At 37.1% G+C, this 22,949-nt stretch overlaps 1 protein-coding gene across 7 annotated transcripts in view; it reads left to right on the top strand.

Moving 5' to 3' along the window:
• gria4a (glutamate receptor, ionotropic, AMPA 4a) overlaps window positions 1-22,949 on the top strand; it is a 122,939-nt gene that overhangs the window by 60,636 nt on the left and 39,354 nt on the right. For 6 of the 7 annotated variants that reach the window (XM_008425509.3, XM_008425507.3, XM_008425511.3 and 3 more), the window contains exons 8-13: window positions 1,273-1,440; window positions 2,801-2,905; window positions 3,671-3,781; window positions 17,441-17,647; window positions 20,024-20,239; window positions 21,601-21,761. In XM_008425509.3, coding sequence (XP_008423731.1) covers window positions 1,273-1,440; window positions 2,801-2,905; window positions 3,671-3,781; window positions 17,441-17,647; window positions 20,024-20,239; window positions 21,601-21,761 — 968 coding nt within the window. Of the gene's footprint in view, window positions 1-1,272; window positions 1,441-2,800; window positions 2,906-3,670; window positions 3,782-12,082; window positions 12,223-17,440; window positions 17,648-20,023; window positions 20,240-21,600; window positions 21,762-22,949 lie in introns of those variants that run through there. The other variant, XM_081614402.1, reaches the window with a different exon arrangement.

Here is a 22,949-nt window from a genome sequence, read left to right as displayed (position 1 = left end):
GGCCATTATGTTAGTAGTTAACTGGTCTCAGAACAAAAATGTGCAATTCCTGTTGGGACTCATGAGGCAAATACATTCGAATGCAAACGTAAATGGTTAGATGCTGGATTTACTTCCTAGAAATTAAACAGTTTTGGGTTTTTTTGTCACAAGTGTGACATACTTGTACATTAAGTTGACTGATTTTAGCTGAAAGCAGAGCTCCGACTGCCGCTACTTGTCTAGTCTTAGGCAATAACTATTCTCCCTGTCCCAAAGGTTTTTCTGTCCTGCCACTGACAGGAACAGCAAAGACAGTGTGCTACTATTAGATGTTTTCTCTCCATAGTCATCATTTGTCAATCACTTTCTTAAAGTCCTCTTCAATTTCAAACAGAACACATGAAAATAGGCCAACATGGTAGCGGAGCCCTCCAAAGTAGACAAAGTAAAGTAAAAATCAAGGGATGTCAGCCAGTGAGAGAAACTACCCACAGAGAGACAGAGAGGAGCTCAGCTGACTTTGGTCTTTTTTCCTCACTTTCATCTCTTCCTTGTTTCCACCGTGATGTGAAGAGAGCCTGCTGTGTGTTTGACTGCCTCTGTCTATGCATCACTGAGAGTCCATGTGTGTCCTGGTTGTGCAACAGAATCTGTGTAACTGTTTCCGTTAACTCTTGTCGCCTTTCTACAATGACTTTGTTGATCAATGTGAATGATCTGTGAATGGCTGTACTTGTATAGTGCTTTATCAAGTCCAGAGGACAACAGTGTGGTTCACACTGCACTCAGTCATTCCTGAGCACGGGGGTCATTGTTCATAAGACATTCAAGCACAAACACACACCGATGGTGGTAAGCTAGATTGTAGCCACAGCTGCCCTGGGACAGTCTGACAGAGGCACCACTTGGCGCTCTGACCTCTGACCCACCTAATCCAGGATGAACTCCTATCACTGTCGCCCTTATGTCTTGATCACACATGCTTCTTGTTATTTTTAGGTCTAATATAATCAGCAATTTACACAATAACTCGTGAATTTAGAGGTCCTTATTGTAAATGGAAGGAAAATGTAAACAGATGTCACAATATTACAATAAGATGCATAAGAGGTATTGAGGTTTTAGGTTGTAACGTGAAAAGCTGAATAAGTTCAAAGCAAATCATTTTTAACAAGTCACTTAATGTTTTATTTTACTGTACTTGAAATGTATGAGCTTATTTAAAGCTGAACAGCAAACACAAAACACCTAAAGTTGTTTTTTTCTCCTCTCTGTGTTTGCTATTCTCAGTATACCTCATCTCTCACGTATGATGGTGTTCTTGTAATGGCCGAGGCATTCCGCACCCTCCGCCGTCAGAAAATCGACATCAGTCGCCGTGGCAATGCCGGGGACTGCCTTGCTAATCCAGCAGCTCCCTGGAACCAAGGGATAGATATGGAGCGAGCCCTGAAACAGGTTGGGACAATTTGTTTAATTGTAAACGGGTACAAGTCAAGAGGCATAGTCTATCACCTTTTACTTTTTATATGTTTGGAGTCAATATCTTTATATTCCCTGGTCACATGCATGGGCATTTTGATATCCAAAAGATACTTCAGATCTTAATAGGCTTAAATATTCTGGATATATCTAGGAACATTGCATATATGATGAAAAAAGGACAATGAAAATGTGACCATTCATATGATTCCTTTTTTTTTTTTTCTCACTGCTCTATTTAAAAATCGGATCTGTGATAGGATCCAGCTGCTGGCTTTGAGCACAGTTGCAGCTGCTCTCCCTGGCTGTGATCCCGATGCTGAAGCTTAGTGGTTTTTGTTTGGACTTTGGCTGCTGCCGTGAATCAAACCAGCTCTTTTTTTAGAAGAAAAAACCCCCCAAAAAGACCCTGCAGATTTTCTGTGTAATATGCGTTTAAAATACTTCACAAGGATTTAGAAGAAAAACAGGCAAACAGCATCACAGTTCATCCACTGTACTGAACATCAGACGTGTGGTTTCTTTCTACACATTTATTCTTTGTTGCAGACTGATGGGGGGGTGTTTCCTGCATGAAGGCTCCATCATATCTAAAAATGAGACGCAGCTTTACAATTACGGTCTCATTAACCTCTAGAAAACATAATATCTTTACAGGGGTGGTCGTAGGACAGAAATACTTTTCTTTAGTCTTCAGTCAAACATTTGAATGTTTGCGTTGGGATCTGATGGTTGCTATGGAAACTTGGTAACTCCTATATTCTAGTGTCCAGTTCTGTAACTAAAAGCTTTTCCTTTACTCATCATCATTGCGTTTCGGGGCAAGAAAAACATCGGGGTCCTGGTTCAGCTTCGTTTGTCAACTTTATAATTAGTGCCCTCAGTGTAACTAATGGCAAGATTAGTTTTAGCCCTTTCATCAAGAAGGAATTTACATTTAGATATTTTAACCCATACTTGTATTTAAATTAAAGGCTGGATTTGTTTCTAAGATTTTCTGTATAATATATATATATATATATATATATATATATATATATATATATATATATATATATATATATATATATATATATATATAGACACTGCTCAAAAAAATAAAGGGAACACTTTAACATTTAAGTGAACACTGAAGTGTTCCCTTTATTTTTTTGAGCAGTATATATATATTATTATATATATTATGCTGCTAAATAACATTTTTTATATTAAGAAAGTGAACCCAGATGGTTTAGGAATGTGTGTAAGGCAACAGTTGTCATCTGTTGAAAATGCTTAATTTTCTAAGATGTTATTTTGCTATTACCACCAACCTTTACTTCTGCTTTAAATCTAGGTGCGCATTCAGGGCCTTACTGGAAATATTCAGTTTGATCACTACGGTCGGAGGATCAATTACACTATGGCCGTGTTTGAACTGAAAAGCAATGGACCGCTAAAGGTAAGCTCTCATTTTGTGTCCTATGGAATAAGGTTTAAAACGGTTACTTGGATTGTTTTATTCTGTATTTAGGTACTTGCTTTGTAGAAATACACATTACTTGTCGTCATATCAGGCTTTGTTTAAAAAAATGTAAAACAGCAAAGTCTTTTTAGAACAAATGTAATAAAAAGAAGTTGACTTTGACATATTCATTTATGTTTCCTAATAAGTTTGGTAGAATTTAATGTGCTATTTTATTTTATTTATTTCGAGACCAATATTTTATTCTAATAGTCTTTCATGATTACCTGTTTTACTGAGATGAAATATCATTCTAATCTAACTATCCATCGCAGAGTGGTGGGCTTCACGAGGATTTTGGAGCTCATGTTTATACCTTACAGTCAAGCAGGGAACATAAAAAGTTTACAATTTTCTAACTAATGCAAATGTGAACAAAATCTGTCTTCATCACGGCAAAACGTAGGAGGACAGCACAGAAGCAGACATTTCCTATAAATGATCTTTATTAAAACAAACACACATGTAGGAGACAAAATAACAAAATTACATGACATTCAAGCTACATAATTATCCCTTTGGCAGCAATGTGCAGTTATTGGAAATTTTTGGCTCACGTTCAATATCATCTATTGCTCTAATGGGAAATATACAGGAACAAATCGAATGGCAAACTTTTTGTTGTTCACTTTTCTTTCTCTCCTTAAGGTTTGTACTAGGTTTCTACATTAGTCAATTTCTGTTCTCCTTTGGCCTCCTCAGATTGGCTACTGGAATGACATCGACAAGCTTGTGTTGGAACAGGATGGAAATGGTCTTTCCGGCGAAGGCTCACTGACGGAGAATCGGACGGTTGTCGTGACAACAATCATGGTAATGTACCCTGCCACTGCTTCATATTCCACTTAGGCTTGTTAATGTTTGGTATTTTAAGGAAAGCAGTAACCTACTCTGATAATCAGCTGCTGTAAACCCACAACATAAATTTGTTAGTTTCTCCCAATTCGCCTCACATAAAGAGATCAAAAGTGATTTACAGACACGGACAAATTTGTGGTACCCTTACGCAATAAACACAAAGTACATTTTATATTTTAAATGAATTGAAATTGGCAAACCTTTAACTGGATCTCGTACAGTTTATGTCGCTGCAAGTTTTGCCACAATCACTACCAGTTTTATAGTAGTTGTATGGTGAAAGGCAACTAGTGATTTCTGGATTTCACCATAATGCAATCAGACCTTCACAGTGAGAAAGTCAATATCAACATGTTGATAGTTTGAACCACTGATTGTCAGCACAGACACTGCTCAAGCTGTCAGGTTTGAAGATAGCATCAGAAATGGAGAACAAAGTGGGGAACTAGTTAATAACTCCTCTAGCACTAAAAATGAAAAACAAACTATAAGACTCTTTCTATACATAAGATGAGAAACTTTCAATACTGACTATGTGACAGACAGTGCTATTACAGTTTTTCTCAGGCGCTTTGGTACATTTCTCGAACCATCCTCAACATTTGCAAAAGAATAAGAGCATTTCTTAAAACAATTTGTACAGACAACAAAACACAGTGGATTACCTGCACAAACTAGACTCTTTCTCTAAATCTTAAGTTCATCTCTCAAAAACAGATCTTTGTGTCATTGAACATGTCATTGCCTCTGTGTGACACATCCTGGTTTCACTGCGTACGGAAAAGATGGTCCATTTAATTAGTCATGTTGTCACTGTAACAGTGTGCTTTAAAGAAATGCAAATTGTAATTGTGTTAGATCAATGATAAGAGACTGCACGAGATTCACATTTATGCTTTTTACTGTAATTTATTTACACACCAGGTCATTATGATGCAGAAATGAAAATGCAATACTCCAAACAACAAAGGGGAAAGAAAAAAAAATGTTGGCGTTCTTGTGTTTTTGTTTGGCATTTTTCAATCTATAGTAGAGATCCCCCGGATCTTAAAACATATAGCCAATAAAGATTTAAAATGTGAATGATTTTTCCATCAGAAGTCATGTACCTTGAACTTGCACTTCAGTTTTAATTGTAATTGTTTTAGATGGTTTCCTTAGATCTGTTTCTGTAAGTCTGAGGAAACTGTGGTAATATTTCCTATTGCTCACACCTTTTGGGGAGTTGCTTACAGTCCCATGAACCTTCTACATTTAATTATATAGGCAGTTGTGGTCACAGAAACATGACATTGCTCTATAAGGGTGTTCTAGCCTCTACTTTCAGCATAATTGTCTGTAATCAGTTTTTGTGTACTCTCCAAAAGCTCTCACATTTGCTTGTTCTAGACCATGTTTATTGTGGTGCATATGAAAACACCAAACTATTCAGCATGGTGTTTATTCCATATACATACATGTGGACGATGGTAGACTTGACATGTCATTTGAAACATCACTTTATTGCAAGAATTAATTGTCTCTTTTGGGGCACTAACAAAACAATTCACGCTTTATTGCCATATCTTTGTAAAATAAACAGCATACCATTATTCAATAATGTATATGTTTTTTCCTGTCACACAGTAAAGGAATGTAGGTATACAGAATGACTTTTTGGAGCAATCAAGCATTGTTTCTATAAGTTTCAAGGGTACCAGCGAACTTGTCTGTGTCTGTATATTCAAGTTAAGAAGAGGAAAAAGCCATACAAGTACAGTTAATGTACTTATAGTACTTATAGTTAAGGTTATCATAAAACAATTTGCATTTAAGATTACATCCAACTTTAAAACACTGTGCCTTTTGGACAAATAATAGAGAGAAACTAACTTGCATTAATGGTTCTACACTGAATAAAAACAAGAAAGATCTGAAAGTACAGTAGAAATATGACTAACAGAAACCATCTTTCAAGAAAATTTCTAAGGCAGCAAAGCCCAAATGAATAAAAGGAGAAATTTTATTGAAAGGATAAACCAACAGACAATCTACCAGTGTCGAGACAAGGCGAAGAGACGGCACAAAGATACTAATCTGAGCAGAAAAACAAAAAATAAAAATGTGGGTCTACAACATACAGACGGAACCCAAGATAAAAGTTGTGCAAAATTCCCCCTAACGTAGGGTAAACATGGTGCAATTATCGGCTGTCATTCATTTGAAAGTAAAATCCTGAGCTTAGGTCAGTGGCCTGGTCAGTTAATGTGACAGAAATAGCAACCACCCATTTAGCCCTCTCCCAACCATGATCTATGACATACATCAAGCAGTGTCAGATACTTTCTGGGAATATCTTGTAGTTAGACTGCTGCTACAGCCGATGTATAAATGTCTCCAGTGGCCTTTTTTCTAACATCCCTTCTTCTTTTTATCCCAGCGTCTGACTCTAATAATAAGCACATTTATACCTGTAACTTGGTTCTCAAAAGGTGTTTTCGCACTGCAAGGAATGGTACGGTACGGAACGGTTTCGACCTTGTTTGCATTAGAACTTGCGAACGGTTCCACCCGGCTCCTTGGAACCACAAGAGTTGTGGTTCCAATTGGGCCGGCCAAGCGGTTCTGCTTAGAATCAGCAGCTGATTGGCCGCTGGTTGTTATGGAGTCAGACGTTGATTTTCCATTGACAGCTGGCTCTCAATAAACTGTATTTTATTTTGTAAAGAGTGCTCTATTCAATATTTTTATTATTAGTTTTAATTAGCAATGGATTCGTCTCAATATAGTGCAATCACCTGGTCTAATGATGAGGTAATTTTTTTCCTCCTCTTACTCGCTGATGAACAAGTACAGAATGAGCTAGATCTGTCAACGAGGACAGACAAAGTTTTCCACCGCATTTCTGAGGAAAAGGCTTTGGCCGCTACATGGAAAACAATGTTTAGTTTCAAAATTAATGACATCAGGTACAGCTTCGATGGCACCCTCGGTGTATATGCAAACACATATACACTGGAACGGCTGGAACCGTTCCGTTCCTTGTAGTGCGAAAACGACTATATATTGTTGGGCTTATATGTACGTGACCTTTGTAAGGTAATCCTGCTGTAACACCAAATTGTGCAGCAGTAAAAGAAGTCACTATCGTATCAAACTTGCACAATGTAAAATGTCAAAGTCTGTAAGATTTTTTTTTTAAATCTCACAGTGTGTGCTAGGGTAAGGACAGTGAATTTAATAATATCTAGGTGTAAAATGCAGGTACATTACGCACCGAACACCAAAACCAGTAAGTTGGAAAGGTTACAGGAAAATATATACAAGAAAACCCAAAGTGGAAAAAAAGAATGACAAAGATTTTAAAAAAAAGAATAAGGACTCTATGAAACGTTCAGATACAGACTGAAAACAGGGTCAGGCTTGCCAACCAGATATTGTGGCGATGGAATAAAAAGGCAAATTTCAAACATTTTCAAATGTCACTGGTATCAAACAAATGAATTGGAAGATAAGTTGATTAGTAAAGTTAAGATCTCATTCACACTCTAAGAGTAGCTCCAGTAGATCACAAAGAATCTGTTTTTACCTGCAATGTAAAATCTTTCCATCATGGCTTCTTTCCAGAAGAGAATAGTCATAGGAACAACAATTATTCTGCTGAATCCTAAAAAGGACCTCACCTTGAACAGGGCAACAGGCCACAAGGGGAGAGCAAGTGGGCCGTTGTCGCACTGTAATTTGACGAGATAAAAATGATTGTGTCTGAGCCGTTAAACTCTTTTTATGACCAATCTAGACACATCTGTCAGCATGAAGGACACACCTACAGATAAAATGTCTGTCATACAGGCACACAAAAGTGCAATAGCATGGAAAAAGCAATATAATAAATAAAATCCACTCTTTATGGGTATCACTACCATTCCATAAATTATTCAGTGCAGTAAATTAAAGTGTGCTACACCAAATAACAACTCTGTCAAAAATCAAAAGTATGCTCTGTGTCATGACCAAATATATTCCACCAATCTGCATACGGTTATTTGTAAAAAAAAAAAAAAAAAAAAAATCTTATTTTTAACCGTTTAACAGTTTATCTCATTGCAACCGCATACTTCATGTATTTTATTGGGATTAAATGTGTTATACCAACACAACAGCAGAATAAAAAGTAAAGGATTCATGTGTTTCAAATTGAAAAAGACTAAAGAGTGTGCCATGCTTAGATGAAAAACATTATATCCCCTTTCAGGTCAACTTGATGTTTCATTACGAATCATGATTGCCTGAAATGTCTTTAAAAAAATCTGACGTTAAAATGTTTCCACTAATATCATCCACCTTATCCACCTTGGGTGCTAGTAAAAACTTGTGAGCACCATCAACTATAAGAGGGTAATTTGGGTTTAAAGTAAAAATAACAAGCATAGACAGCAGGACTGCCGGTTCAGTCTGACCAGTGTCCATCTATCTGATCGCAGAAAAAGAGAGATCAGCTGAATCTGGCTACGGATGGTGGGCAGCACCATCACGTGCAATTATGTCACTGAAAAAGTTTTGAACAGTATGAAGACAGAGCTAAATGCTGCTGGAATCCCCAATGGGAAACGGCCCACAGATGAAAGCTGAGTTGTAAGCGAAGCTCGTATGATTCTGCTGAAGCAGGAGTATTGACAGAAAGCTCAAAATGTCAATGATCTCAGCCGATTGCATTATATGACGTGAAAGGACAAAGAGATTCATAAGGGTTCATGTTGCTGAGCTGTGTTGCGAACAGGATATGTGTGCGACAGAGTGTTGGCACTGCAGCTCACATTAAGCATACAATCTCTACGTGAAACATGGTGGTGGCAGCCTCATAATGTGGAGATGCTTTTCATCAGCTGGGACAGGGAACTGGTTGACTGTGAAATGACTAAATACAAGTGCCACCCTAGAAGAAATGGCTCTAACCCTGCAGCTAGAACGTAAGTGGAATGGCTCGACTCAAACTCTTCATCTTTTGCCCCCATTGAAGGCCAGATTTGCATCCAATTGAAAATCTCTTGTAAGACTTGAATATTCATATTTCCAGATCCTGTCCATTCATTCTGACTGAGCTTTAGCTATGTTGCATAAAACATATCGTACTTTTAGTAGGACTGCACCACATATCACACTTTATTGGTCCCTCAGTATTATTATACGCAACAGGCATATCGCAATGAACTGCTTGGAGTGCAATAAATTACAGTTAATTATTCAGATAGGATGGATTGAGGTTGTTTGTCTCTGTAATGTATTGTGACAGTTTGTTTTAAATGCAGCAGAGATTTTAAAGGGAAGAGGGCTGTAAGATCATTAAAAATGTGCAACTAAGATATTGCAAAGCCAAAACAGCAAGATGTCAGTCAGAAGCAACTTTTTAAATAAAACCTTGTTGTTGAGATAGAAATCACATTTTATCCAGAAGGTTCACAGAATCATCATGGAATAATGTTTGCTTTTAGCCCTAAACAAAGTCATTAGGCAATTAATTTGCTTATTGCATATTAATTTATTTTTTGCTCGCTCTGGCCTGTGCAGTTCTCATGCAGCCCTAAACTGAGTGAAGTCATGGCCCACAAAGGTTGCAGCTGTAATTTCAGTAAAAGTTAGCGTTGTTAAATGAATCAGGAGTCTTGAATTCTTATGGAAGTCACACTTTTTTTCAAAATTCTATTTCCCAGTCCGCACAGTGGCACAGTTGGTAAAACTGTTGCTTTGAAGCAAGAAGGGCCTGGGTTTGAATTTACGCTTGAGATTTTTCTGCACAGAGTTTGTATGTTCTCCCTTTGCATGTGCCGCTTCTCTCTGGGTACCCTGGATTCCTCCCACAGTTCAAAAACATGACTGTTTAGTGAATGAATTAATGTGTGTGTGTGTGTGTGTGGGGGGGGGGGGTTACGTGTGTGGGTGTGTGCGTGTGCGTGTATCTGTGTGTGCATTGTTGTTTGTTCTGTATGTGTCTATGTTGCACAAATAGTGCTGGAGAGCCCCACGTGACCTGCAGTTCACAATCAGGAACGCCATTGGGTTGCTCCAACACACAAAATTCCAATAAGGTACATGGCAAAACACGAACAAGTTCAAAAGATGTGGCAAGTTTTGAAAATGTCTTAGCCTTAAAAGTGACAGGGATTCAAATCAATATACAATCTGAATTGTTTTGCCTTCCGTGACGTGTTGGAGTAGATTCAGAGTCTAAAATTCATAGGGAGATGTACTGTGGAGAGAGCTGCAAGGAGACTTGTTAACAGCAAGGGGAAATCAGATCGGGGATAATGGGTTATACGAGCTGGAAAGAGTTGCCAGAGCACAGCCAGGAGGGGGTGGCACTTGTTCAGTTGGAAGATTAAGCTAATGTCTCATTAGTAGGCAAATCTAAAACTGACCTCGGATCACCATTTAGAAATGACCTCCGTCCAGTCTGTTCTAATGGCTTTCGCATAGACACAGCTCCTCCACACAGTTTAATTATCCCTCTTTCGTCTATAAATAAAATAAAAAAAGACTAATTGTTGGATGTGCGCACATCCTCTGCTTACATTTGATTTCACTTGACCCATCTGCTGCCTTTTATGGTGGCCATCTCCTTCCTGTAAATGTATTCGGTCTTGACTCAATTAGGCATGCAAAGTGATGCAAGTGTAAACAACTCAAAAGACTCATTTTAGTGCAGAGATCAATCTGTAGTTGCTTGAGCTGTTCTACGAGGATATTTTGTTTAATTTAAGATGATTGCAAATGTGACCAAAATGTCTGTACTTTGAGTTTCTGCAAATACACATTAAAGGACACGTGTACAAAGATAGTGAGGTGATACATTTTCATAGCCTCTGTTGGTCAGAAAATATATCAACCTGCCAAAGCTACAGAGCTGGAAACTAGCACACTACATGTAGTGGATTGGAAAAGCATTATTATCAACAAATTATAACTACAAACATAGTTTGTTGGCAAGTTTTAGAAAAAAATGCTCATTGAACTTTCCATTAACTCTGACCATATTTTCTGTTCCTGCAAAGACATCCCCACAGCATGATATTGCCAACACCATTTTACAGAGTGGTGATGGTGCTGTACAGAGTTAGGTTTTTTTTGGTCAAAATTGGCTTTAGCATTTTATACCAATAATTTGGTCTCATCTGAAAATGACACTTTCTTGTCCAAGTTTCTGTCTTCTTGATTTTGGGCAAACTGCAACTTCTGATGGCCTCGTTTAAGCAATTGCTTTCACCGACCCACTCGTCCATAAAGCCTAGATTTGTGTGTGCAACTAATAATTATCATGTCAAGTGTCTTCGTCTACAGCTGTGAATCTCTGCAGTTCCTCTGGAGTTACCATAAGGTTCTTGCTCTTTTCTAATTTATAGTCTCCGTTGGCATTGTTTTGTTGGTTGGTCCTCATCTGGAAGGTTTGCAGTTGTGCTACCGTCTTTATTCTTTATTTCAGATTGTGGATTAAATAGTGGAAACTGCTTTAAAGCTTTCCATAACTTTGTCCTGGATCTGTCTGATGCGCTATGGCCACCGTGGCGATGTTTATTCCTTAACGATCTCCAGCAAACATTTGAGGCTTTAGCAGAAAAGCCAGATAGTCCAAAAGGATTAACAGACTTTAGTTTCTGTGCAAATAACTCTGGATGCACAGGATTGTGTTTAAGGGCAAACGAGTAGAAAGGGCTAAATAGAGACGCAAACTACACTATTCAGATGCTATTTGTAGAATAAAAATCAAAGCCATATGTCTTTCCCTTCAACTTCACAATTGTGTGCTACTACATGTTGGTCTGTCACATAAAATTACAGCATAAAATTACACCAAAGTCTGCGGTTGTAATGTGACAAAACATGATAAAGTTAAATGGTTATTAATATTTTCGCTGCATGTGACTAAATTGAATCAAAGTAATTATAATGTATGATTTTAAATGTCTTGGATGTACATGTGATTATTATTGTTATATCAATGTTCCTATGGCTGTTGAGTTCTTTGGAGTTCGTAAATGACGATGAGTGGCAGATCTGTTTGCAACATTTGTTCCCTCCGTATTTCTGTCCCGCATCTGTCTTCTCTCTTCTTTTCTGTCCTGTGTAGTTTTCTTTTTAGCTAATTTCTGCCCGTTTCCCAAACCATTGTTTATGCTTCCATACTTACACCCCTCCCCCCCCCCCCCCCCACCATATTTTTCTGTGGATGACCTCACCAGGCCAGGCCTAACAATTAGCTCAGCCACCTCCTCCTCTTTGCAGCCTCTGATGATGAGGAAGCCTCTGCTGCGACACTGATCCCGAGTCTGCAGACAAAGCATGGGAATGAAACACAGCCTCAGCAAAGACCCAACAGCCAGACCGATACTGAACCTGTACAGAGACTCTTGTTTTGTTTTATATATATATATATATATATATATATATATATATATATATATATATATATATATATATATATATATATATATATATATATATATATATATATATGTTACTTTTTCCCATTGTATGTTACTTTTAATGGTTTCGTCTGGAGTCACTGTTTCACTTTGAAGTGGTTTGCTCCAGAGTGACACTGCCACAGCGCATAGAAGAAAAGCAGGATCAGGAGTCGCCTGGGTTGTGTTGCTTTACCTCCCTCAAGAGAAAAGTCTCAGTTGGACTATAAATGAGCAAACGTTTCTGTAGCATCTTTTAATGTTTGACATTTGACTGCACAATGCCATCCAAGTGTGGAGCAGCATTTTCATTCCAGATTCTTAGCCTGAGTCTTTAGGTCAAGGTATTCACTGTTATATTATCGGTTTCACCCCTGAGTGAAACCTAAAAATTATGTGTAAAAAGCCTTGGGGGGGAAAAAAGTTTTAAATTTCAAGAGAAAGTATGCAAAGTGAGTTTACAGGACAGTGTCCTTCCTCTGGTGTGCATCCTTCACCTTGTGATGCAACTCTCCTTCCGTCTTCATTTTTCTGCTCTGTCACTCTATAAATCCACTCAGTCATGCCTGATCAGTCGACTTGCCTCTTCTGTTTTGAAGACAAGGTTTGAACAGACACACCAAAGTGAAAGTAACTGCAAGAAAACATAAGTTTATGCTAATAAAAATGTGTTGAACCAAACGGGAGGAAAAAATAAATAAAAAAAATTGTTAAAAAAAAATACATACCATCATTTTTGTCTTAACATAAATCTCATTTCGGTACTTTCCTGCTACTGATATATTTTTGAAATGCTGCTTTAAAGCAGACGTCATAAATGTTTATATGTTTAAATATTCTGTTGTATTACACTTCATAGCCACAGATGTACTCCAACATGTGTACTTAATGAATAGATCAACATTCCTTAACATAGTGGATAATATGTCATAAGACACATCGTAGATGGCACAGAAATCTAATATTTTTGATTATTTGTTTTTATGTGTAATCATACTTTTTTTCTAAATATATTCCAGCAAATACAAAATATATATATATATATTGTTTGGAATGATTACAATGTCAGAACATGTTATTTGATTGCTAGAGTAAAGCTTCAATTTGCTTGGTGCCCAAAGTTTTCAGGTAAAACACATAATTTACACTGATTGAATCTCATTTATCAATAGATAGAATATAAAATGGCACAGCAATGATGTGTTGCTACATCAGTTGACTGTAAGCGGCCTTTATTTACATTCCTTCTCTGTTGCTATTCTTCATTTGGTATTCTCAACCACAGAACTGACAATTGATGTAAAAGAAACACACTTCTTCCTGTCTTTAATAACCAAGAGAAACATGTTTTTTTTTCCAAAATAAAATCTGCAAATGCTATCAACTGCCAAAAAGCATCCTACCCAACAAATTTCAGAACCTTATCAGTTCATCACACTGCAGAGAATATCCTCTGTACTGTAAAATTAAAGCACGATCTTACAATTTTCTGCTAAAGTCTCACTTAAACACCACTCCTGCTAAGTGTGTTGAAGTTTTCAATGTTAAAAAAATTGGATTCCTTTGTTTTAAAATCAAATTTGATTCAAGTCTTTTTCGGCTATATGACCAGCAGACAATGAGGTTGTCAAAATGGGCAAATACGGATATATTATATTCCATAATTACAGTAATTGTATAATAAAGCGAGCACATTGAGAAGTTCACTGGCTGAAGCTGTAACTGACTGAATGCCTGGCATGCTCCTCTCTGCTTATCTGCATAAATGTCTCCAAGGCAAATTAAATATCCTGGCAAATCGAAACAGTTTAACATGACAATCTTTTTAAAATGCTGAATTGATGGAGGGTCTGTTCTGGTTGGCAGGTTGAATGAATAGCTGGACAGAGGTGGTTTTGCTGTTTATTGACTGGCCAACTGGATTGGATAACAAGTTCTGTCTTTTTGGCTCCAGTCAGAGTTTGTTTCATGTCTTATCAGCCCCAACCATTTGCTTCTGCAAAGCTTGGTTCCCTTTTTAACTCTACAATTTTCCTCCTAAGGTATGTTTTTAGCCCAACCTCTCCTTTGTTTCTTTTTTCTTCCTTTCTCTGTATGTTATTATATACATATGTTCTTCCTCCAAGCTGCTGTGCAACACAATTTCTCTTACTTTCTCCTTTTTGTTTTTGCATTCCCTGGAGTGATCTTTTTTTTTTTTTTGAGGAAAGCATTGACCACCCTCCCTGCACCATTTGAAAAGCATACCCATAATCTTTATTTTCCAATGTCCTCTTTCAACTTTTTGACCTCATTACTTCTAATCTTGCTGCCTCTTTTCTCTGCTTACTTGAGGCCTCTCCTCATATCGTGATGCCACTTTGAAAGTTTCCCGTAGATAACATTTTTTCTCTCGGAAGCATCACAAACTGTAAGTGCACTTCCACACAGAGAAATATCACAGCACTGCTGCTCTTAGAAATGGTCCTGACTCCTACTTACACATTTTGTTTCCATTCTTCTCAATTCATGAAGTATTATTATGCTTTAAATTTCAGTTTGGCTCAATTCCTGTCAATCTTCAGACTCGGCCCCTAACAACATATACGGCCTCATATTCGACATTGACCAACTTGTACCTCAAATGCACGCTTTCCACATCTGGTCCATCTCCACATTGTGTTGGGATCCAATCTTTTCCTTACCCGATCAATCAGTCCCACTGTAGGACGTTTTATTCCTTTGCATTTTCCAAACACACCAAGCTGTGTCGTCAGACACTACAGCGTCCCAGTTATACCTCTTTTTCTAAATAAATTATTTGTTAGTTGAGATTGTGTTTAACATTTTGTTTTGCTTGTTCATATTTGTTGAATTAGTTGTTAATGTTTGTGCAGTGAAGTCTAGTTATTTACAACACTTTACCAACATTTGAGCTTTAAAATATCAAATAATAAAATATTAAAAAGAAAAAGTAAGGCAATAAACAATCCTGTTATATTTTTTGCATTCAAGACAAGAGTTTGAGTTCTGCTCATTATCCCCAGAGTGGTGCTGATGGCTCTGCAGATCTGTTAAAGGGAATTCATTGTTTTGTTGGTCATTGACATTATGATTCATGTTGAGTCAATTAAATGAGCCCCGGGAATTTATAATGTCTCTAATAATAGCATTTTTCCGGGGGAGGTGTGCAGGGGCTCTTTTCTGTGCGTTTGGACGTTAAGGGTAATAATTACTAATTTAATGATGATGGCAATGTTGTTTTGGATAATTGTAGTAAATTGTCATAGAAAAAGAAAGTTATAATTTAATTTTCATTTGAATAGAAATAAAGATTTGATTTAACAAACTATTTTCAACTGACTTACAGCTGGTTGCATTTATGGTTTCCTTCAGCATGTAACTTTAGTTTTGAGATAAGTGTTTAATTTTAAAACTTAACCAGTAAAGCTTATGTGATCACTTAAATAAAGCATGGTGTCATTTTACTGTGCAATGTTAATTTAACTTTTTTTTGTCAAATACATGTATTATATATAGCTTTCTATTCACTAAATTAAGTACAAGATATAACATATCCTAGTTACACCTTCACTTACAGGGTGTACCCTACATTTAGGGGAATATAAAAATACACAACACATTGAATAAACCACACCAGCCACCAGCATCACATTTTTCTAAATTTCTAAATAAAAAAAAAATTATATATATATATATATATATATATATATATATATATATATATATATATATATGTCTAATTCAAGAAATTATTTTACCACTTCGGTCATTTATGCACTGTGTATTGATTTCTGAACCCAGTATGGTGAGGTGACCCCTAAGCAAAAAATAAAACCAAACAGAACAATAATATGAAGGCAATAGTATCTTATGCTGTCCTTATGTAGTAACACATTATAAATTTCACAATACTTATCTCAATACTGACGCAATATACCAAACAAGAACACATCTATTTGGTATATTCACATCAGTGACATCAAAGGACTTAATGTTTCACATAATGCATTATTTTTTCACATTTAGACCCATGCAAAACAGGTTTCTAGATAAATAAAGCATACATGGCAAATCAAGAAAAAACATAACATAAGCTTTAAAATGTGTTGAGTGGCACTACATAGAGTCCAGCAGAGGGTGATGGGACTCTCCTTGGTTTTGTAAACAATTATTTACAAACTGACATGCAGAAGAGAAACATAAGTTGTTGTTTTTTTTGTGTGTTTTTTTTCTGGCTTGAAGATTCTCCTGTAGACCAAGTGAAGATCTTTGTTGGGTTGTTTTACTGCTTGTTTAACCCCTTTTCAAGCATGTTAGTGGGTAATTCTTCCTTGATTAAACTGCACTTGTGTGGAATGTGAACAATTTCCTGAATGAACTATTCAATCCGCAGCATGTTATCTTTTTCTGTGTGTTTTATTACCCTCATAAACTGTTTCATGGTTTCGGAGTGTTGGGTATTGCAAAGGCCTGTTTGTTTAATTAGATGAGATTAGTCTCCTGATTAAAATGGGCTTGATAAGATCTTAATAGGCTTGCTTTCATGTGGATTACAGTGTGAACAGCCTCAAGCTTAGTGCCGTAACTCACTGCTTCTCAAAGATGCACTTGTCATTTACCAGACGGAGTCTTTACTCTTTATAAAACACTTATTAGCAGTGATGTTTGTCTGCGTTTCTCTATTCCTTTCATCTTTAACCACATGCATAAAAAAAATCCTCCAACCTATTACTGCACATGTGGGCAGACATCTCCCTGTAGTTTTTTTTCTCTTTTTTTGTTCATTTCTGTCTTCTCAGCTTCAGATCTATGTTGAGTCAATGGAGAGTCTCATTGGAATTATACAAAATGGCATAAAGGCAAAAACAATGCATTGGAAGACAAGAACTAACGCCTTTTCCTATGTCATTTTCTTTTAAAATACCACTTATGATGTTTATCTCAATGAGAAAAGTCTGTCCCTTTCAGGATTTAATTGCAGCTGCTGTTACCAACAAAGTGTTTGCAAACATGCGCCATTTTCCCCTTCACCTCTTTCCTCATTTTTCTTTTGCGTCTTCATCTTTCTTAATTGTTTTTCCTCATGTGCACACTTTGCAACCAATTTTCTGGTCCTCTCTGCTGATGCGCTCCTCCAAACAGATGTCTTTCTCCCCTTATGCTGATCTTTTTTTAGGAGGGTCCGTATGTGATGCAGAAGAAGAACTGGGAGCTTTATGAAGGCAACGACCAGTATGAAGGATATTGTGTAGACCTGGCTTCAGAGATTGCCAAGCACATCGGAATCAAGTACAAGATCTCTATTGTTCCTGATGGAAAATATGGAGCCAGAGACCCAGAGACTAAAATATGGAATGGCATGGTGGGAGAGCTTGTGTATGGGGTAAGGATGGAAACAGGACAAGTATAAACTGGATTCGTTCTTAGTCAACTAAAATGTATTGCGGTGCTGTTTGAATAAATTTCAGTTTCACAAATTTCATAGAAGTCCATCTCAGCAAATTGGAATATCAGCAATATATATATATATATATATATATATATATATATATATATATATATATGCAGACCATGTTGAAATGCAATATGGTCATTTAGACTTCAGTCACTTTGAAAACAATTTGATAAATAGTATATCACATATCATATCACATATCATAACCTTCCAGAAATACTGGCTTAAGTAATTTTTTTAATTTTTTTTTTTGCCAAAAGTGAGCTTTTTAGAAATTACTTGGGTCATTATTTTAGGAATGTGACATTATGAAAATGGCTCAAATTAGATTTTTTAGGGGGGGTTGAAAAGATCAGAATGGAACAATTCAGACAATTGTAAAAAATCGGTTTCAGGTTGCATTTGCTTGCTCTTTAAACATTGCCTAATTGACAAAAAGGAGATTTTATGATGATCTATACAATAATGGGAAGACTGCTGACTTGTCAGTTGTCCAGCAGACTGCCACTGTCACCCTCCACAAGGAGGGAAGGCCACAAAAGGTCAATGCTAATGAAGCTTGCTGCCCACAGAGTGGGCCTAATAAACCCCACAGAGAATGTACTGTTCGTTAGGAGGAAGATGAGAGATGCCAATGCAGAAGAGCTGAAGGAAACTAGTATTAAAGCAACCTGGGCAAATTAACACCTCATCAGCACCACAAGCTTTGATTGCCTTTTTCTGAAGGACCCAGGCCAAGTTCTTAGCACATTTTCTATGCAGTAAATGCATTTAATTTTAAGAAGGATGGCATTTAGGCACTGTAAATCCTTTCTTATGAGTCCTATGTATAATTCTAATCTTCTGAGAATTAACTGAGACAGGTGTGCAGACCTTAGGAAGATGGCTCAGAAATCAACACCAGTATAGAATGTCTCAATCATGATGATCCTATAGATTGCAGAGTTCCATCACATACCAGCAGAAAAAAATGCAAATAACTCTGATGCAGCACATAAACTTGTCTCAAGGCTTCCGTCTCCTTAGTAACCATGTTTGGTTCCCACAGAGATGCTGTGTCATAGAGTGGCTATTTATATACAGGGGATTTGCCAAGCTCATTAATTACGCCTTTGATTTCACATAGCTGCCTGAAAGTCAACTTTACTGTCATGCAGCAGACAATGTCAGTTATTGTTTAGGGGAGCGAAGCACAGAAGGAGCTCCAGAACAGCGACTGAATCAATTACCCTCCACAACTTGTAGTGGAAGGTGACTCAAAACTGTTGCATTGATTTATCTGTTTTGAATCACCCAAAACACTCACTGTCCTTTAAAGAGACTCTCAAACATACTCTAGCTCAAATATACACACAATTTCTTGTGAAGTAATGTTTCCTTGTAGAGTTGAGTCTTTGGACTGACAGAAATGTGACCAAATCGTGTCCTAAGAGTATTGTTTAAAAACTTTACACTTTTACCCTGTAATCAATAAATGAATAAAGACGCTTGTCAGTTTTGTTGAATGTTTTGAAGAATTGCTTTGTCTCACATGGAGAATGGTTTGTCTTTTGCAGCAGTTTGTGGCTTATAATGCACATTAAACCAGTAGTCTGTCAGCCTGATTGTTAAAGACCATTTTAGACCAAATGACCCATGTTTATTCAGTGAAGTATGAAGTGAACTTCAACAATGTGCAATTACTGCAGTTTAAGACCAGGATTCAGGCACAGAAAAATGAACAATATAAAGTTTAAAGTCATTCTTTTTCATTGTTCATTTTCCGTTTTTTGTGTGAAAACAGTTTGGAAAATTGCAGCAATTCCAATCTCCTTACTGTAGTCATAAAAACAATATTTCTCCTCCTTAAAATGCAATATTCACTGGGGTTTTATATGATCAAAGCGGATATTTTACACCGATATTGGTTATTTGGGCCAGAATGGCTTTTCATATCATTAATTATTATCACCTTCTTCTCTTTTGACTTTAGATACTTAGAAGACCTTTGTTCTGCAAGAGCAAGCATTGTTGCATGCAGATGCCAGTTAGACCTTGAGACTCATTTATATTCTGGATGTGTCCCTCTCCGGCCAACATACTGTATAAATTACTCCTGTGTCATTCTGGGTTGCCCTCTTCTTCCTCTATGTCTCTTTAGCCTCCTCTATTCCCTCATCTGCAATACCACGTCCGCCCTTCCTTTACTCTGTGTTCGCTGCACATTCCCTTCCATTTATCTGTCTTATATGTAATCTCTGAGAAGTTAATTGTGCAATAATGTGACTGATATGAAGTCCCTGGCCTTTCCCTTCTTCTTTGCAGAAAGCAGAAATTGCTGTGGCCCCACTGACCATAACATTGGTGCGAGAAGAAGTGATTGATTTCTCTAAACCTTTCATGTCTCTTGGAATTTCCATCATGATCAAAAAGCCTCAGAAGTCTAAACCAGGTGTCTTCTCCTTCCTGGACCCGCTGGCCTATGAGATATGGATGTGCATAGTGTTTGCTTATATTGGAGTCAGCGTTGTCTTGTTTTTGGTAAGTAATTCATAGAAACTGAGCTAAATTGCCAGACTGTAACGCATGAGTTATTTAAGGCTCATAGATGAAAAAGAAAGTTGTACATGAAAAACGGTTTATAATTCAGTTTGATTTCTAGACAGAATAAAGCGTTTTACCGCGGCCGTCTTTACAGTTTTACAGCTTATTTTGCAGTTTTATCTGTTTAGCTCGCTTAAATAAAAAAAAAGCACAGGTTCACCAAGAGGACAATAAGTTGGTACGGTCAGAATTTGGAGTAAGCAACATAGGGCCATGGGTCCATAGTCCACCTTATCTTGCTTAAAAAGTTCAGGTTGGTGCAGGTGGAATATTGGGGTTTACTCGCAACGGTATTGTTGCTGTACCGATCTTCTGATGCCTTCTTCCTCTCAGTAAATGCACATTATCAAAACGTTGAAACCCTCTCGAGCTAAATGCTTTAATATGGCAATGCTTTTACTGAACCCAGTGACCTCAGAAGTTACGATCTTATGATATCTGGGTTGAAACAAGAGTTGTTGATGTGTAGCTGACAAATCTGTCTAGCAAGTCTGTCTGTATCAAGTCAACATGAATCCCGATCTCAGAGGAATGTATCTGACACCTTGTTGAACTTTTCCTTAAATACCTGAAGTAGTTCTGAAGGAAAAAGGTGTCCAACTCAGTCCCAGTACGCTGTCATACCGAGATGGATATGAGTGTTTTTCAGGTATCGTCTCATTCAACAAATGAGAATATGGATTCTGATGAGGCTCATATCTGAGATTAAAAGCTCTTTTTGAAAATAATAACCTTTCAGCAGGCATCAAACATACTTTCCATTAAGTCAACATCCCAGTAGATTTTTATATGATCTTATATTCTAATTTTAAAAGTTGTGTTCTCATTCATAAATAACAGAAATGAAGGCAGACACCAGTCTATGTGTAATTATTCTGTGTTTTACTTAATGAAACACAGAATCTGTCCTAGTGAGCTGACAAGTGCAACTGATTAGCTAAAACAGATTAACTTCTCAATAATAGTTTAATTTATTGAATAGGTTTGTATAATGATATTAGATTTGCACCCTAAATTGAAATCCAGGTATGAAATCTATCATGTGTATCTGTGAATGAACAAAATGCAAGATGCATAAACAAAAATGTGAAATATTAATACATATTTCATTCATAAATACATGATTAGCCAAGCATATGTATTATGTTGCCACCTGGGTGTCTGCTTGTTCAAGACATTGTTTTTAACTGTGTTATCACAGTTAAAAACACACGGAAATCAACACGTAATTCATCTAGTCGGAGTGAAAACGTTGATCCTAGAAATTTGCTGACACTCTTCTGCCTTCACTGTTCCAGGTAAGCCGCTTTAGTCCGTACGAGTGGCACGCAGAGGAACCAGAGGAGGGCGCCACAGAGCAGGGCCCCACTGACCAGCCTCCAAATGAGTTTGGCATCTTTAACTCTCTGTGGTTTTCTTTGGGAGCCTTCATGCAACAAGGCTGTGACATCTCACCAAGGTTGGTGTGCTTGAGATTGTTAATGTGCGTGTGTGAATCTGATTGACTAAACAAAAGTTACTATTTAAGACCTAGCACCAAATTTGTGCTTGATTGGGGGCCCCCTGATTTAATTGTCCAGTTTATGTTAATATTCCTTCTCAAAATAGAAAAGACACATTAATATTCAGTTTAATGTTGGTTAAAAACTGTCAGGCGTTAAGCAAGCCAGAATTTCAACAACATTGTTCACGCTATATTTGGACAGGATGTAGCCTATGGGCTAAAAAAAGAAACATTTTCAATGTATTTTTGGGGGAGTAAGTAAAGACTGGGACTAAATAGACCCATACAAGCACTGGATGTGTTTGACTGTTCAGTGTGATTCACCTTTCTCTCCACTTTCTTAGCTTCCACTGAGCTCATCTGACTCACCAACAAAATGTGTCCTACAGACAACCAAAGATTTTCTAGACACAAACAAACACATAAAAACATGCTCCCACATGCAAACAAACCCCCCCTAAAAGCGAGAACACCCTGCATACATTTCAGCAGCTGTGTTTGTACGGGTCCTGTGCGGATGAAGATTTCGCAGAATGCTAGGTGTGTATGAATTTTTAATACGCCAAGGAGGAAGCAGAGTCCAGCTGTATTTTTAGAATATTTATACGAAGATAGCATTTTATAATTGATAACCTGAGAATGCAGTTTAGTGAAATATTTATACCATGCTTCTTCAGGACCTTTAGGGAGCAGATCTAAGGAGAGAGGAGATAGCAGCAAGGAACACTTCACACCGTAACAAAACAAAATGCATTTCATAATCAGACCGTTTCTGTATCACTCCCTATCCTGTAAAATAAATTACAGCAAATTAATAATGTGTATGGCAAATTGACCACTATTTCTTTACACAAAGCTATTAGTTATATGAATATAAAATGTTATTAAAAGTACTTTATGATGACGAGATTAATTGCCTCATCGCCAACGTCATAACCGAGTGGCACATAGATTTCTGAATGAAGTTATGCAATTCAGATGGATCTCCTTAAAAGTAGTCGAAACATTTACTTTATTCGGGCCATTAATGTCACTACTGGGTCTGTGAAGGTCACAGACCCAGTAGTGAGACCTTCACTACTGGGTCTTCACTACCTTTTCTACTGGTGATACCTTCCTTTTAGTTAATGTTGGGTTTATTGC

This window comes from Poecilia reticulata, chromosome 13 (genome assembly GCF_904066995.2).
Source record: "Poecilia reticulata chromosome 13, P_reticulata-male-v2, whole genome shotgun sequence".
Lineage (NCBI taxonomy): Eukaryota > Metazoa > Chordata > Actinopteri > Cyprinodontiformes > Poeciliidae > Poecilia > Poecilia reticulata.
This window is presented reverse-complemented; position numbering and strand designations above follow the sequence as displayed.